Source organism: Saccopteryx bilineata, chromosome 10 (assembly GCF_036850765.1).
Source record: "Saccopteryx bilineata isolate mSacBil1 chromosome 10, mSacBil1_pri_phased_curated, whole genome shotgun sequence".
NCBI classification, from domain to species: Eukaryota; Metazoa; Chordata; class Mammalia; order Chiroptera; family Emballonuridae; genus Saccopteryx; species Saccopteryx bilineata.
The window spans coordinates 251,027-268,270 of NC_089499.1; the positions used below are offsets into that span (position 1 = coordinate 251,027).

The following is a 17,244-nucleotide window of genomic DNA, read 5'->3' on the forward strand; positions in this document are numbered from 1 at the left end:
CTAAACTATGGAGAGGAAAAGAAAATTCAGAATAAACCAGGCACAGCACACAATCTCGAGACCCTTCTTCTCAACACCCCTGCACGTGGGCTGGGAGGTCATCCATGTCCGTTTTGCCGACTTCACAGTGTGATGTGACGGGGACGTGACCAAATCGATACGTCCCTCTCGCGGAGTTGCTCACGCCGGGTGGTGACTCACATTCCACAGAAGCTCACGTCTCCTTTGTTCCCACAAGCTAGGCTTCCCTGCTTCCCAGTCCGTCGGAAGCCTGGGGAGGGGGCGTCCTTCCCAAAGAGGGTCTGCAGGGGACACGGCACCCCAGGCCGGGACATGTGCAGGCAGCACCGTCTCTGCTGACCCTCCTCACACTGCGGGAGGGAGACAGAGCCCTGGGCGTCACAGGTGCAGCAACAAGAAAGAACGCTGACCCCTGGGACTCAGGGACCCCGCCCCGTGGCCGTGGGCCTCACTAACTCCTCCTGGGGAGCCTCCTCCTGTCCACCCTGCTCTGCCCCCGGGGTCAGGACAGCGAAGGTCAGCGACCTCCCCAGCTCTGTGGCTTCTGGCCCCTCTGTCCACAGGCGCCAGGGGAAAACAGGGGGAGGAATGAGAATCTGCCCCCAAGTCCCTCCGCGTGGGGCGGCCTCTGGACAGGGCCCCTCCTGTCTGGGCAGCCCACTCCACAGGCCCCTGCTCTGGGCTGGAGAGTCCTCCCTGCCCTGCTCCCTGGTCACACTCATCCCAGCACGGCCCCAACCCTGCTCCTGCCTGGGCCCTTAGCTTTCCCTCCTCTGGGGACACACACCTGGCCTGGGAGTCACACCCAGCCCAGGGCCGGCTTGTCAACAAAGTTCTACCGGAAGCCTTACCTGCTTTTACACCTGTGGTCAGTGGCTGCTTGGGCAGCAGTTTAGTCATGGAGACAGGCCATGGGGCCCCGAAGCGACAGCTAGAACCTGTCTGGGTCTTCACAGAAGAGGGGTGCAGCCCTGCCCAGCATCCCTGTGACCTCTGAGAACAGTCTCCTGACTCCGCCCACCGCGTGTGGCCCTCAGCTCACTCCTGGCCCGAGGACACAGCTCCCACAGCTGTTCCCACGTCCCAGGGAGCAGGAAAGCCCCGGGTCTCAGGAGTAAGAATGAGTTACGAGGACGAGGGGTACACAAAGAGAGAAGGATGGGTGTGTGGGTGACGCGTGCGAAACCTGTGGTAAGGATCAGAGACCCCGGGAAGCCGCCCCCGCACCCCCTCCTGCTCCAGAGTGAGAAAGGTTAACAGGCAGCGAGGGACAGAAGCCTGTGTCCCTCATGAACGGTGTGGAAATGACAGCACAGTTCTCGGCCAGCGAGCAGAGGACGCCCTTCCCGGTCAACCACAGCCCCTCCCAATGGCCCCTGCACCCTGGAGTTTGCAAATTAACTCAGGAATCTCTGCGTCCTATCTGAAGACAAAAACCTTTGAAAGCCTCTGGTTTGGGGAGCCCCCGTCGTGGGTCTGAGACTGGTGAGCAGCCGCACTCGGTCATAAACTCAATTTGAAGCGTGAGCCCGGGCGGCTTCGGCCTCCGAGAGTGACGTCTCAGCTCCAAGCCGACCGGCCGGTCGGCCAACGTGGGAGCAGAGGCCCAGCTCTGGAGGAATCCGGTTTCCCTTCCTGGCTCAGATGTTTACGGAAAAGCCCAGACGGCCGCTCTCCACTCGTCTCACAGTCTCAGCTCAGGAATTCAAGTCTGCGCTTTCTGCGAGCCGAGGTTACTGGAAAATAGATGAGGAAATGCCTGCTAAGAGGTTCCTCCACGTGTAGTGACGGTCATGCGGTCTGTAGGGCGATGCTCGTTCTGAGAGGACAGTGACCGATGCGGCCTCCGCTCTTCCCTCTGTCTGAGTGCAGGACACAGATCTAAGCGTTTTGGCAGGAAGGTGGCCGCACAGGATGACAGACTGTCTTTGCTAGGACGGGCTTCACACACAGTGTCCTGCTGGTCAGGGCCCTCCTGGGGGGTCGGGGTCAGAGGCCTCTGCTGGACGCCCTCGTCCCGTCCCCTCCAGAGGGGCCTACACACGGTTCCAGCTGGGTCACCGCCTCCCTGACAACTTGGACTAATTTAGCAACGTGGCAACGTGACTGTTTCCTGGGAGACATATGCAAGGCCCGAGGCACGTTCACACAGCAGAGAGAAGGAACCTTCCAGAACTCAGCTGCCCTGACTTCATGCTGCTACACAGTCCTGCAGGATGACCAGGCCCGGGGCGCCGAGGGGGCAGAGGACAGGTGACGGCGTGAGGTACCCCCCGGTCCGTGTCAGAGCCTCAGCAGCGAGAGCAGAGAGTCCACCTGCAGGGGACGCAGGCTGCAGACAGGTGAGTCTCCACGGAGACAACCCGGGATGCCCGGCACACAGATGAGAACAGCCTTGACTCGAAGGGAAAGCCTGAAGTCAGACACATGGCAGCTTCTCACACTTCGCTTACACAGCCCAGAGTGGCAGACAGAAACGCCATTTCTCATGACACCTTTCTGTTGTCTTTTCTCAGCAACAGCAAGAAGGCAGGGCGGGCTCCCCCCTGCTTCTCGCCGGCCGGGATATTCACTCACTCGCTTCCAAATAAAGTAACTCTGTGCTCCTGACACCCCCACATACACACACAGCGGGAGGCTATTTAAAGCTGCTGCTATTCCTGTGTGGACAGCTGGCGGGCTCCACCTGTCTGTTGTCCAAGTATCCAATGTCCCGAGACCTTGGGACACGATGTCACCTGCCTCTCATGCTTCTAATGTTTTTACCTTCAGAGTTGGCTGCGTGACCTGAAAATCTATTTCCAAGTCAGGGGGCGCATACTCACAGGCAAATCCCCTGTACCAGGCTCAGTCGGGTCTCGGGAGCATTGCAACGCCGGGCTCTGTGGGCCCCGTGGACTCCGTGGGCCCCGTGAGCTTTGTGGGCCCCATGGACTCTGTGGGCCCCATGGGCTCCGTGGACTCGGTGGGCCCCGTGAGCTCCGTGGGCTCTGTGGACCCCGTGGACTCCGTGGGCCCCGTGAGCTTTGTGGGCCCCATGGACTCTGTGGGCCCCATGGGCTCCGTGGACTCGGTGGGCCCCGTGAGCTCCGTGGGCTCTGTGGACCCCGTGGACTCCGTGGGCCCCGTGAGCTTTGTGGGCCCCGTGGGCTCCGGCCCACTGAGCAGCTCCCGCCTGCCCACCCCCAGAACCTGCAAACCTCGCAGGCGCCTCCTCCCCGCAGGGCCCATAGGTGCTGGACGCAGAAGCCGAGTTATATGCAAATAACAGCGCTGGCTCCACGGCTTGGCGACAGGTGAGAACCTAGAAGAGCCAGCAGAGGGAGGGACCCGGGCAGGATGTCAGGAAGGACGTCGGCCGTCAGCAGGAACCTGCACAGAGCACTTCCCAGGCAGTGATGGCCACAGGGAGCGGGAGAGCAGCTCGTGGCAGCAAACCCCAGGGGACAGGAACACAGACGGGCCAGACACCGGGGCCGCCCCTCTGCGACGCGACTCGGGATGTTCTGGAATATGGTTTCTCCTGGCGGTCAGCACCCAACACGTGTGCCCGCCGCTCCCTGCAGGACCCGCCAGTCACAGGGCCCCAGCGTCTGCCGGGCGCCCTGAACCTCGTGCGTGCGTCGGACGTGGTCGCCCGAGCATCGTGACAGCTGTTTCCAAAAAAGGGATAAAAATAAAGCTTCATTGCAGCGGGACCCCCAACCTTGGCCCATGGTGCCGACATTCCGCTTTCCACGTCTGCAGCTCTCGAACGCTGAAGGGCCTCGTGCTCTCAGGACAGACTCTAATCTCTGAGAGCGCAGAACCTGCCGCAGGCCCCAGCAGGAGCCCAGAGGCCGGGCAGCACCGGCGTGGGTGGCTCTGCGGGCGCGGGACAGGCCCCGGACAGGGCGAGCAAGGCATCCCATCCTCACCTGCAGGCCTGACCGCACCTGGGCACAGAGCCCGGCTGGGCCGACAGGTGGCTCTGCGGGCGCGGGACAGGCCCCGGGCAGGGCGAGCAGGTCATCCCATCCTCACCTGCAGGCCTGACCGCACCTGGGCACAGAGCCCGGCTGGGCCGACAGGCCTGCAGCACCACGCCGTGAAGACCAGCTGCACGGAGCAGACAGAGGGCAGTGACGAAACCCTACATGTCCACGCACTCCCCAGCCTGGTCTCGGTCATTACCCCTCCCCTCCCGCAGACAGGACGGGGGACCCACCCTGGGGGCCATCGCCGCCCAGCCTCCCGCCCACACAGGCTCAGGGCACTTCCAAGGAGCAGGACCGGTGGGCGTTAGGGCCGCCACACCTTCCCTGGTCGCTGTGCCGGCCTCGTCTCTGCAGCGGGAACACGACGCCCATCGCGGCAGCTTCCTCAGTGTGGACCAGACAGAAGCACACTGGCTTCAGGGAAAACCCCAGCGTTTAACGAAGGCTGGTGCGATTCCGGGAGGCACGTGGGCGCCCGGTGGAGAAACACTCGCTAAGCCAGGGGGCGGGACACGCTGACCAGGCGCCGTCTCACTCCTGCGAGGACGTGGGCGCCCACGGCTCGCAGTGACGGGCCTGTCTGCGGTCCTCGGAGACGACAGGACTGTCCTTTCTCCGCTCTGCCTGGCACCTCACTCCTTACTGCTGGTCAGGACTGGAACACCCAGATTCCCCATCGAGTCCTCAAAACCTCGACGGCTTCGTGATTTCACGTTGTACATGATCGTTTAGAACTGGGATCAATTATAACCAAAGGCCAGAAACAGCTCATACCAAATGCCTTTAATGTTCTAATTATGGCTAAAAAAAACCCACAAAAAAACAAACACTTAGATGGGCTTAACTTTCAAACAAACTCAAGGAGAAAAGAAAACTTCCCCCTTGTTCTCTCTGATCAAAATTCCCAGCCTGTTCTGTTAAATCGCGCAACGTCAGCAGAGGAGGGTCTCAGATCTACTTCATGTATCAAACAGATTCACCCCAACTCCTTCTGAACAGGCTTCACAAGGACTCCCATCTGGTCAGACAGGGACTGCCCCGCCCCTCGCAGACGCCATCCCTCCCCCCACAGGCTTTTCTTACAAAGTAGAGGCGCGGACACTAGACTCTATTCCAACAGCTGGAACCCCCCGCCTCAGCTGTGGTCTCCTGTGAGGGATTCTGCACACAGAGGCACATGTCACAGTAACTGGTCTGACGTCCCCACAGCCGCTCGCTCGGACTCACTCACGTACGTGTGCGCACCCAGTCAAACGGACAGATGTTTTTTTCCTAGTTCTTTAAGCAATCCAGAAAGTCTTCGTCCAAACAGAGCAAACGGAAGGAGCGCGGGAGCCAGAGGGGAGTGTGTCTGGGAACCGGAAGCAGCAGCAGGTTGTGGACAAGGGATCGGCTCTCCGGAAACGATCTGCCCGACCTGGCGTGTGATGCCCTGGCGGTGTGACCCCGTCCCCTAGGTGCCGAGATGCTGATGCAGACACGCCCCACCCCAGCTCCGTCCTCCAGAGGGAAGGGGGACACCGTTCTCTACACTGACCGCCCAGGAAAGGGTGCTGCTGCCCGGTGGACGGCACGGAGGAGCTCCGAGCTCCCGTAAAGATGACAGACTGTTTTCCTTGCTTGATTCCCCTGTCACCACATCCCCGTCACGTTACCACGACCTCGGCCGAGGCTCTCGGGAGCAGTGACGCAGACAGTTCACGCGGCCACACAGAGCGCCAGGCGTCAGCCACCACGCAGTGGCCGACACACAGTGAGTCCCGGCTTCCGTGGCTGACTCTCCTCTGTGAGCCGCAGTTTGGAGCAAGCGTGAAATGTGTGTTCACGCTGCTCGCACACGGGGGAGGGTCCAGCCGTGCACGGGCGTGTCCACTGAGAGCGACCCCACACACAGTCCTGTCCGCGTCACGCCCACGGTCACTAAGAGTTTCTGTTTCACTTGACAAGTGTCTGCATGTTTTCCATGTTTCTGCATCGATCTGCTGCATTCAGCTCAAGACATAAAAGTGTGTCCCTAAGAATAAACGGGAACTCCTGATCTCGGGAGGAGATTTTGCTAAAGAAACACAAACTGCACAACGTTACAGGCACCTGAATATTCCTCGTGAGACAACATAAAACACACACTCCCCCTCGGCCCTCTGACACGGGCACACCGAGCCCCAGACAGCCGGTCGGACACCTGCACGAGCCCCATGTCGGTCACACAAAGACATGAATTCAGAATCCCTCTGACCCGTACAGTGATTGATAACAAACAGCTCCTTCCCAGCCCGATTCAAAGGGTCGCCCCTCAGAGGCCACGGCCCTGTGCCGGGGACGCGTCTCCCGGAAACCGGAGAGCAGAGGTTGTGCTGTCCCCGCGTGTCCTCCCACGTGGTCCTCCTGCGTGTCCTCCCGCGTGGCTCGGGGTCACAGCCCCCTCGCGGCCCACACTCTGGAAATGGGCCCGGAAACTCCCCGAGAAACACGGGTGCCACCCAAACGTGCCGGGAGCACGAACACCCAGCGGCGTCTGCACTGTTTCCTGTTGAAGGTGAGAGCTTCTTGTGGGTCCAGCACGGCACCTGGGACCCGGCTCCTGTTCCTCCTCACAGGGGAGCCCACAAGTGCAGCACACGGGCTTCCCACCGAGAGAGCATCACACGGCAAGCCCAGCAAACAGGCATCCGTACCAAACTGTAACCAGAGCCAGACGGAGGCAGAGGGTGCACCCCCCCCTGCAACACAGGCTCTTCCAGTGTGAATGCTGGGAGCCCCCCCCAGTGTGAATGCTGGGAGCCCCCCAGTGCGAATGCTCGGAGCACCCCCAGTGTGAATGCTGGGAGCCCCCCCAGTGCGAATGCTCGGAGCCCCCCCAGTGCGAATGCTGGGAGCCCCCCCCAGTGCGAATGCTGGGAGCCCCCCCAGTGCGAATGCTGGGAGCCCCCCCAGTGCGAATGCTCGGAGCCCCCCCCAGTGCGAATGCTGGGAGCCGCCCCAGTGTGAATGCTGGGAGCCCCCCCCAGTGCGAATGCTCGGAGCCCCTCCCAGTGCGAATGCTGGGAGCCCCCCCAGTGCGAATGCTCGGAGCCCCCCCAGTGCGAATGCTGGGAGCCCCCCCCCAGTGCAAATGCTCAGAGCCCCCCCCCAGTGTGAATGCTGGGAGCTCCCCCCCTAGTGCAAATGCACAAGCCTGCTGCACGTCAGTCTCAAACGGCGAGGGAGGAACTAGAGTGGACACATCGGGGACGGTGTGCGAGCGTCCGGAGCACCGGCCCTCCTTGCTGCATGTCCCCGGATGGACCGCCTCTACGGCCAACAACAGGAGGCGCAGACAAACACAGAACAAGGCGGCCGGGAGCCCCGGGCACAGCAGTGACTCTGACGCTGACACCACTGTGCCCCGGTGACCGACGCGGGCAGCCTGCACATCTGGGGCGAGCTGGCACTCAGCTCACCAAGGGCCTTCGCAGGGAGCTGCACCACACACACGGCCGTGAGCAGAGAGCCAGGTGGCGAACACGCCCCTCGCGACCCGGCTGCTCTGAGTCACAACCACAACCTTCACCGCTCTGCCGAAGTGCCCCCCGGTGCCACACGACACAGCTGCCGCCCAGCACCCGTGTGGCCCTGACCGCGTCACTGGGCAGAGGACAGCGGAAGACAGGAGCCGCGACACCAAGGCCCATGCCCACGCACCTCCACAATCCTGTCGTGAACCTGCAGGCCTCCATCCTTGGCTGCGGGCCCGCTGTCCGCGATCCGGGACACGAAAATGCCTTCGCTGGATGACCCGTCCTGCTTGTCCTTCAGAGGAAAAAAAAAAACACACGTGAGTACCAGGCGCCAGGCCGGCCAGGAAACGCAGCCCGCGCCTACCACAGCTCAGGGGCAACGCCCGGCAGCCCTTTGCTCCCCAGTTTCTGTCTTAAAGTGAAACGCACACATGTGTGTGGTAAAATAACCCAACCACACCGACGGGTGTAAACCGAGCCCTGCCTCCTCCAACCCACGCAGCCGCGGCGGCACCCGGGGTCTCTCCAAACCTCCACTGCGCCACCGCCCCCACGGCTGCCTGTCCCTCTCACGCGGCCACCTCGCTGAACCCTGAAATCCCGTGGGGGGTGGATGCTGACGGAGGGAGACTGGACGTGGGGTGGTGAGCACGCCAGACAGCACGCAGAAGACGTGTTGCAGAACTGTGTGCTGAAGCCGGTGCAGCCCTGTTCCCCTGCCTCACCCCAGTACATTCAATTAAAAACATAAAATAAGAATCGCGGCAAGTTTTCCCTCAGCCCCACCGTCCACCGGATATTGAGCGTGGGGACATGGAGCTCCCAGTGTGGCAGCAGACGGGGCGGGGGGGGGGAGGTGGCGACCCTTCCCCCTGCACGCGGAAACATCTGTGCGATTATTCACACAGGGCAGACCCCAGCCGTGGAAGTGTTGGGGCAAAGGACATGCACAAGTCCATCTGCCAAGTGCCCGTCAGAGCGTGCGCCCACCCTGCCTGGTCCAGGGCATCCAGTGACCTCACTGAGGAGGGTTTTTGTCATGTTAGTAATGCTTCTATCATTTAGTTATACTCAACAGCCTTCCAGTGTCTAATAATCTTCTCGTGAAAACAGGTGTTTTAGGTTTACTCAGATTTGCATTAGGGGAAGCCCACCTCCGCCATCCCAACCCTAAACATTTCTGATCTCTCGTCTCCTCAGATCCCTGGACGGAAACTTCCGGACAGGAGAGCTCCCTGCTCACACTCCCTCCCTCTTCCACTGTCAGAACGCTCTCTTTAGCTCACAAGCCTCACAGCTTGTCACGCCCAGTGTCCCGAGCGGCCTCGACGCTGTCACCACCGAGTCCTGTGACCAACAGCCGGGTTTGCACACTGAACACACGGCACGAGTTTCTTCCAAACAGAACCATCGGACGAGGGAGGTCCGACGCCCCAAGAAACCCCCACCCGGCACCACAGGGCTTGCCCGCAGAACACCGTAAGACCTACCTCAACAGCGGTCTCTGCACGCAAACACGACACTTACAACCTAATGAGGAGACGCACTCTCCTCTGCCCACAGCCGTGAGAGGCCCCGGGTCAGCCAGGCTACAGGGAAAGGGACACCCTGAGGGTCCGCAGACCGGCTCATGTGCAGCAGGAACGGGGACAGACGCCCCCTCTCAGCCCCTCAGAGAGACCGTTAGAGACACGCTTCCAAACAGACCCGATTCCCACCTAGACGAGCATTCAGTGCTCTTCCTGATGTTTATCCCACAGGACGTGGGTGCCAGGCTGGACTGGTTGTCCCCAGACCCCCACGCGGCCACCCTCACTGCCTGGACGTCCACGGGCCTCCTGCTTCCCTCGCAGCCGCCTCCCTGTGCACGGGGCCCTAGGTGCAAATCTAGGTGATGCAAACCGCGGGTGACAGACAGCCCCTCGCATGCCGCACACGCCAGGCCCCACGTCCCCAGTGAGCTCCACGTCCACCCTGTGAGGCTCACGAGAACCACAGTCGTAAGTACTGTGATTATCCACTCCATACACGAGAAGCCCGAGACAGAGAGGGTCAGCGGCACACCTGAGGTCACACAGCTAAACTGGCACAGGGCAGTTTCCAGCGAAGGGCAGGCTGTTCCCTCACACCTGCTCTGAGGGGCAGCCCTGCCTCCCATTCAGAAAACGCTCAGAGACGCACATGGACTCAGAAGCCCCACATTCCAGGCGATGGAATATCCCACCGGGGAAGCTGGGAAGTCTCCGCGGACCACAAAGGCTTTACGGACGGGCCTGCATTCCCTGCGCGGTGATGTCAGCACGCCCCGTGAAAGAGAGCTGTGTTCACCGAGGCTCGGCTGCTCCGGGTTTCCTGGCTGGGGCGAGCGGGAGGTCGAGATGAGATTCTGGCTTCGGTTCATTCTGCAGAAAACTGCCTCCAGCGCTGTCGTCATTCCCTAGGGGCAGCAGACGTGCCAGGCGACAGCAGACGCCACGCGGGTGGAATCAGGGCCGTGAGGGGTCAGAACAGGAGGACGGCGCCCGGAAAGCCCCCGGCAGCTTGGTTTTTCTCTGAAACGAGGCCCCTGGTCCTCTGGCTCCTCTCCCGACAAAACGGAAGTCTGTGGTGCAGCCAGGTGGATGGACGTGGTGTGGGACGGGCGTGCTCTCCTGGCTTGAGAACTGCCGGGAGTCCCTGAGGGGGACACGCTCTGGCCGGGGCGGAGGGACAGGAGGGGTGCAGAGCCCAGCTGTTCTGCGTTAGGACCATGAGAACCAATGAATGGTGGCGTGGTTGTGCTAAGCAGCCTCCGTATATGACAGAAAGCCGATGTCAGAGCCCCCCCCCCCCCCGCTTTCACCATCTGAAGACCCAGTCCCTTCAGCAGAGGCTCCAGCGACCCCCCAGCTCTGTGAACGCAGCAGCAAAGCTGGGGGAGAGCTCAGCTGTTTGTAGCATGTTCGCTGATGTTTCAAGCCCACAGCTGAGACATGCTGCTGGGGGGGGGGGGGGCTCCTTTCAAAATGCTCCTGCTCGTGGACAGGGCACCTGGTGGAGCGAACGGATCAACAGTAATTCCGACTTTCGAGTCTTATTATTTAAGAAATACATTTTGTGAGGCTACACCTGCCACGGACAGCGATTCCTCTAGTGGGTGAAGGCAAAGTGCACTGAAAACTTTCTAGAATGGACTCCCGATCTAGATGTCAAACTGAACACTCGTGATTGATGGGAAGTGGTCAGAGTGCCAGCACTCACAGGATCTGGAGGACGTGGATTCCAGCCCGCAGGGGTGACCGGGGGTTCAGGACCGCGGTGCAGGAAGTCCCTGCCGACCTGGTGGAAACGGCAGGAGGACCAAGAGAGAAGTGAGGCCCGGAGACAGGACGGAGCTGCTGGGGTCTCAGGACAGGACGTCAGTGGTGGTGGTGGGGGGGGCTGCTGCTTACAGACAGACGGATGGACGAGCAAAGGAAGTGGTTCCTTGTGACGGAATCCGTGCCCGGGGGAGGGGCCGGGAAGACTGTCGACGTGACAACAGGGAAGACTGTCGACGTGACAACAGGATGTAGACCATCCCGTAAACTCAGCTGACGGAGCAGCCGCAGGGCCCGGGAGGGCTGACTCGTCCTCAGGGTAGTTCTGCTCTGGGTAAAACACTGCCAGACATCACCGCAGGCTACAGTGAAATCGTTTTTGGGAGCAGCGGCCGTCAACACGGAAGCAGACTCTCCACCAGCCGAGAGATCAGGACTTGCTGACGGCTGAGGTGATGGTCAGCCTTTTTTTAGCAATAGAGTATTTATAAAGTAACGTGTGTACACTTTTTTTAGATGAAGCTACTGTAGACTTAATGGACTAGAATAAAGTTATGAGCACTGGGAAACCAGCACAGGCGTGTGACGGTTCTGCGGGGTCTGGACCTGACCCGCGGTGTCTGACGGTGCCGGACGCCCTCCGGTGAGGCAGAGAACAGACCGTCCTGGTCTGGGCTGCCGGGACGTCTAAAGAGTCCAGTGGACGGCGAATGCATCTTGGTTTACAGAAGGTGTCTCTCAAAACCGCAACAAGGCAGCAGCGGAGGTTGGTCATTGCAAAGGTGAACTGAGCAGCAGATGCCCCGAAGTGCGAGGGACCCTCACGAGACGGCAAACACGTCCTGACAGGGGAGCTGGTGAACTCGTCCGCGCCAGACCTGGGGTTTCCTGGGCTGGTCACTTACACACTCACCCCGCCAGGAGCCGGGGCCCAGTTAACAGGTAAAAGTGATAAAAAGACCAATCTGATGTGTCTACGGCTTCTTAAGAATGCCACCAAAGCCGAGGGAGACGGGGAGGCATGCCCCCCCGCGCCCTCATGGTCACCTCGTCCGCCGAGGTGGCCTCTCTTACGTGCACGTTCCATCAGGGGACGAGGAACCCTCCCACTGACTGAGTGACGCTTTGCCACCTCTCCCTACACTGCGTTTCCGATAACAATCTGTGTTGGTTTGCATCTGTGCCCTGACTTTGGCCAAGCGCGGAGGTAACTTATCCGTCCTTCTCTTCAGGCCTCTTCCTACCCCACCCTCAGTGCTGGCCCAGCTTGGCCACCGCCGTCCCGTCTGTCCCACTTTGCCCCTGCTGCAGGCCCGGGTGGGTGTCCCTAGGCCCGTCTACTGTCAGTTCAGCGGTCCCCAAAGGTGGGTGTGCGCCAGCAATGCATCAAAATGATGAAAGAATTGTTAGAAATTTGATTCACACTCAGTTTAATTTTGTTGTTTAAAGTGCTCCTCTCTGCGTGCAGCGTGTATAAAGCTGGTCACACGTGTCCCTGGGAGTGTGCACATAGTGGACGAACAGCTAACTAAACGCGCCCGACCTCTGCACAGTCAGGAGCGCTCAACTAACGATGCTCTCTGTATGTGGCCTCCTGACCCGGCCAGCTCCTCCTCAGCCTCAGAACTCATCTCCAGAGGCCGCCCAGGACGCTGCTCCCGGGGGCTAACAGGACAGCGGGGCTGGGGTCTCCGTGGAGACACGTGAGGCTGGTGAGCCTGCAGCGGACACTCTGGTCCTCTAGGCCTGGGGGGGCACTTCCTGCTGTCTCCCTGTCTCTCCTGGTCAACCCAGTTCACAACACCCCTTGCTCCTGAAAAGTCTCCTGCACGACGCCACCCCCACCCCTATACTGCACCCAGTATCTCACTGATGCATGTTGTTTCATGCCTGATGCCCCCCCCCCCAGGGACAACTCAGCCACAGGAACCAGCCTGACGTCCCTCCGAGCCCCACCCAGCCCTCAGCAAACAGCCCCTTCCATGTTCGTTCCGTAAATGAATTAGGTTTTCTCCTCCTTTCCTTTGACTAGCTTCCCTTTAGGCTGAAGAACGAGGAAACGGTCAGCAAAACAAATGAGCGAGGAGCGGGGACACACCAGGGACCCCAGAGTTGAGACCCAGAGCCCGGCCACGGCCACCCCAGAGCCCGGCACAGACACGCCCCCGCAGTCAACCTGACAGACAGGAAGCGTCCCTTCTCTCCGGACGAACGAGGGGCTGAGTGAGGTGGACGGGAGCCGCGGGGCAGGAGAAGCTAAGCCTGCAGACCCACAGCGAGGCCGTCCCCGACTGCCGGGGTGCTCGTGCCCCCTGCACGGCCCGCCCACCACGCCGGTCAGCTCAACTGCCCACAGCGGACATCACCCCGAATCCGGGCAGCGTGGACGATGCCCCCGCAGGAGACAACCGAATGGAACCCCCAAGTGCAGGCACGTGGCAGCAACAGCCAAGTCTCCACAGCCCAGGCTCCGCCCCCGCCCTCGCCCCGCCAGTCACTCAGCAGCCCAGGCTCCGCCCCTGCCCCGCCCCCGCCAGTCACCCAGCAGCCCAGGCTCCGCCCCACCCCGCCCCCACCAGTCACTCAGCAGCCCAGGCTCCACCCCCGCCAGTCACTCAGCAGCCCAGGCTCCGCCCCGCCAGTCACTCAGCAGCCCAGGCTCCGCCCCTGCCAGTCACCCAGCAGCCCAGGCTCCGCCCCACCCCGCCCCCACCAGTCACTCAGCAGCCCAGGCTCCACCCCCTCCAGTCACTCAGCAGCCCAGGCTCCGCCCCCGCCCCGCCCCCGCCAGTCACTCAGCAGCCCAGGCTTCGCCCCCGCCCTCGCCCCGCCAGTCACCCAGCAGCCCAGGCTCCGCCCCCGCCCTCGCCCCGCCAGTCACTCAGCAGCCCAGGCTCCGCCCCCGCCCCGCCCCCGCCAGTCACTCAGCAGCCAACGTACCGCACACGGCCGGCCGCCGATGATGTTGAAGCCCAGGGAGCCGGCGTCACGGTGCAGGACCAGCGTCAGGCTCTTCGTCTCGTCACCCTGAGGGAACAGAGAAGGGCGAGTGACTCACAAGGTAAACCGGGGGCAGGAGGCTTTTCCTGAGTGGACTCACGGGACCCCAGCTGATCGCTACAACTTCTGTCTCTCGGGAAGTATAACCGAGGGGGCCACCGGGTCCAAGAGTTCAGATGACAAACACGTCAGACGCTGCGCGGCCCTGGAGTGACCACATGAGGCCCCTTGGAGGGGTCAGAGGCCTGGTGAGCACCTTCTGTCCCGACTCTGGTCCGCAAGTCCGTCTCCCCCGGACGTACCGGGAGCGCGTGCTGTCAGCACACCTGTCTGCTTCCCACCGCGCGTCCCGTTCGGTGTGAACGGTGCCAACAGCCGCCCTCCTGGCTGTCTGAGCAGACCTGTGGCCCGTGCTGGAGAGATGTCAGGGGTGGCACACGAAAAGCCAGGTGCAACCCCAAGGCGACACTGTGGACTCCTGCATCCACTGAAAGGGTAGACATCCCACAGGGGAACACGGTTGTGCCCACGGGAGACGCAGCAGGGTTTAACCGAAACCCTCTGTTCAAGACAGTCCGGTCATCGTGCAGCCTGCACACCAAATAGGCAGAGTCGCCAGGTGGTCTCACAGGCCACGGTCACTGTCCCCAGGACGGAGAGGAGGAGCCAGGCCTGCCGGACAGATGCGCGCAAGCCGCAGACTGATGACTACAAGCAGGTTAAGCCACATGCAAGCAGGTGCAGCGTAAGCACCAAAGTCGCTGACACGGGGCTGAAATGCGCTCACTTTGCACAACCTCACGTGTGTGTACTGACCGTGAACTCACAATTGCTTCACTCACATTTTCTGCTTAAACATGAAAATATTTAAATGCAGCATTTCCAGAAATACAAAATGCTTCATTATAAGCGCTCTTATACACACGGACGGCTTATCACACACAAGGTTTTATTGTGATATTTACTGTTTCCTGCTTTTTCTGGGGAGTAAAGGGCAGCACCTGGGGGGCCCAAGCTCAGCTCTCTGGCTGGACCGTCTGCCACCCCACCCGCAGGGTCCGGGCACACTCCATCACTGCCCTGTGCAGCCCAGCTCACAGCAGCCGGACAGCTGTGCCCACCGGAGTGCAATACACACTCACACACAGACACACGACTAATGAGCCTCCATGTGCAGACGTACCTCCAGGCTGGAAGTCCGCACAGCTACCGCTCTTTCCTCAGGACGCGTCACTAACGGCAGAACTCAAACATCTTCCAAACTTTCATGTAAGTCTAACCACCGATTACTAGAACCCCATAAAAGCAGAAATGATTATTTATCATCAGAAAATGGCAGTTTCCAGGCCCTGGCCGGTTGGCTCAGTGGTAGAGCATCGGCCTGGCGTGCAGGAGTCCCGGGTTCGATTCCCGGCCAGGGCACACAGGAGAAGCGCCCATCTGCTTCTCCACCCCTCCTCCTCCCCTCTTCCTCTCTGTCTCTCTCTTCCCCTCCCGCAGCCGAGGCTCCACTGGAGCAAAGTTGGCCCGGGCGCTGAGGATGGCTCTGTGGCCTCTGCCTCAGGTGCTAGAATGGCTCTGATTGCAGCAGAGCGACGCCCTGGATGGGCAGAGAATCGCCCCCTGGTGGGCGTGCCAGGTGGATCCCGGTCGGGCGCATGCGGGAGTCTGTCTGACTGCCTCCCCGTTTCCAAATTCAGAAAAATACACAAAAAAAGAAAAGAAAAGAAAATGGCAGTTTCCAATGAAAGGGCCAGGCATCCTATAAGAACACAACACAACAAAGCCACTCACTTCTGCAGGACCACCTGCTCAACATACAGAGGATTTTAACATAAAAGAGAAGCAAGTTTCTAGCAACCAGCTGCGCTTAAAGCAGAACCACCAGGACAGCCTATCTGCCAACTTTATACTGTCCCCTGACCGGCCCCCCCATGCCTGGCCTCCCTGCCCGGTCTCCCCTGCCCTGGCCTGGGGAAGTGCCCATCTTCACTGCAGCCTCTGTGATGAATTTGAGCCGCAAGATAGCAGGCAACAGTGTCCCTGCAAACAGACTAAACTCTCAACCTCACAGCTTAACAATGTAAAGATGGTGATTGGCAAATTGAAACAGTTTCTCTTTCTGCCCAAACCGGAAACCCTCGGTAAGTCTGTTTCAGCTTTGCCCTGGGAGGGCAGGAGAGCGGCTCATCACCCGGTGCACGCTGCTGCTCACCCCTCGTCCCCCTGGAAACCGTGCCCAACGCCCACGCGGCCTGGGGCTCTAGCTGACCAACGCCCACGCAGCATGAAGCAGCACCACAACCACCTCATTAAAAAGTCAGCTTCAATCCTGTGTGAGAACCACGTCTTCTGTTAAAAACGATGAAAGAAAATAAAGAGGCCCCATGACTCCGCACCAACGATGACCACAGCCGGCACTTCCCGGCTGCTCTCCCGGTGCCAGGAGCTGTGCCGAGCGCCTCAGAGCTTCACTGTACATCAGAGCCAGACTGATCTCATCGCCGGGCGGGATCCCTCACGAAGCAGGTGGGGACCGAGGAGAGTGACCGAGGACCGGCCCCACGTCAGAGCCAGCAGGCGGGCGTGCCGGCCTCACGCCCACACTCCCCACTCTAGGCCTCCGTCACCTTCGGCACGACTCCCGTTTAGTGTGCAACACAGGACAGAACCCTCCCAAGCTGGTTCATTTGCTGGCGTTTCAAAACATTCCATAAAAAAACTCCTTACAGGCCCTGGCCGGTTGGCTCAGCGGTAGAGCGTCGGCCTAGCGTGTGGAGGACCCGGGTTCGATTCCCGGCCAAGGCACACAGGAGAAGCGCCCATTTGCTTCTCCACCCCTCCGCCGCGCTTTCCTCTGTCTCTCTCTTCCCCTCCCGCAGCCAAGGCTCCATTGGAGCAAAATGGCCCGGGCGCTGGGGATGGCTCTGTGGCCTCTGCCTCAGGCGCTAGAGTGGCTCTGGTTGCAACATGGCGACGCCCAGGATGGGCAGAGCATCGCCCCCTGGTGGGCAGAGCGTTGCCCCATGGTGGGCGTGCCGGGTGGATCCCGGTCGGGCGCATGCGGGAGTCTGTCTGACTATCTCTCCCTGTTTCCAGCTTCAGAAAAATGAAAAAAAAAAAAAAACAAACAAACTCCTTACAGGCGGTCTTATCCAGGAAACCAACGTCAGGACGATACTCCACATCCTTCTCGGGACTGATCGCCCCCCAGGACCTAGCCTGGGAGGGTCCTGAGGACACCCTGGTCTCTCGAGGGACGAGTGAGACAACCACGTTCCTCAGCGGAAGGTTCTAGAACAGTGGAGCCGACCGTCCATCTCCACGTCACGGCCTTGTCACAGGGAAGAAGGGGTGCCCGTCTCCGACGACATCTGGTCTGGGGTGCTGTCCAGGGGGAGCACTGGTTCCACACCAGGGCTGTTGGCAGCTGAGCGGCAGCACGTGGAG

The 17,244-nt window shown here is 60.7% G+C and overlaps 1 protein-coding gene across 2 annotated transcripts in view; it reads right to left on the minus strand.

The window, feature by feature from the left end:
* PDZRN3 (PDZ domain containing ring finger 3) overlaps nucleotides 1–17,244 on the minus strand; it is a 143,240-nt gene that overhangs the window by 115,827 nt on the left and 10,169 nt on the right. For both annotated transcript variants that reach the window (XM_066244881.1, XM_066244882.1), the window contains exons 2-3: nucleotides 13,735–13,821; nucleotides 7,680–7,787 (exon numbers count right to left, since the gene is read on the minus strand). In XM_066244881.1, coding sequence (XP_066100978.1) covers nucleotides 7,680–7,787; nucleotides 13,735–13,821 — 195 coding nt within the window. The remainder of the gene's footprint in view (nucleotides 1–7,679; nucleotides 7,788–13,734; nucleotides 13,822–17,244) is intronic.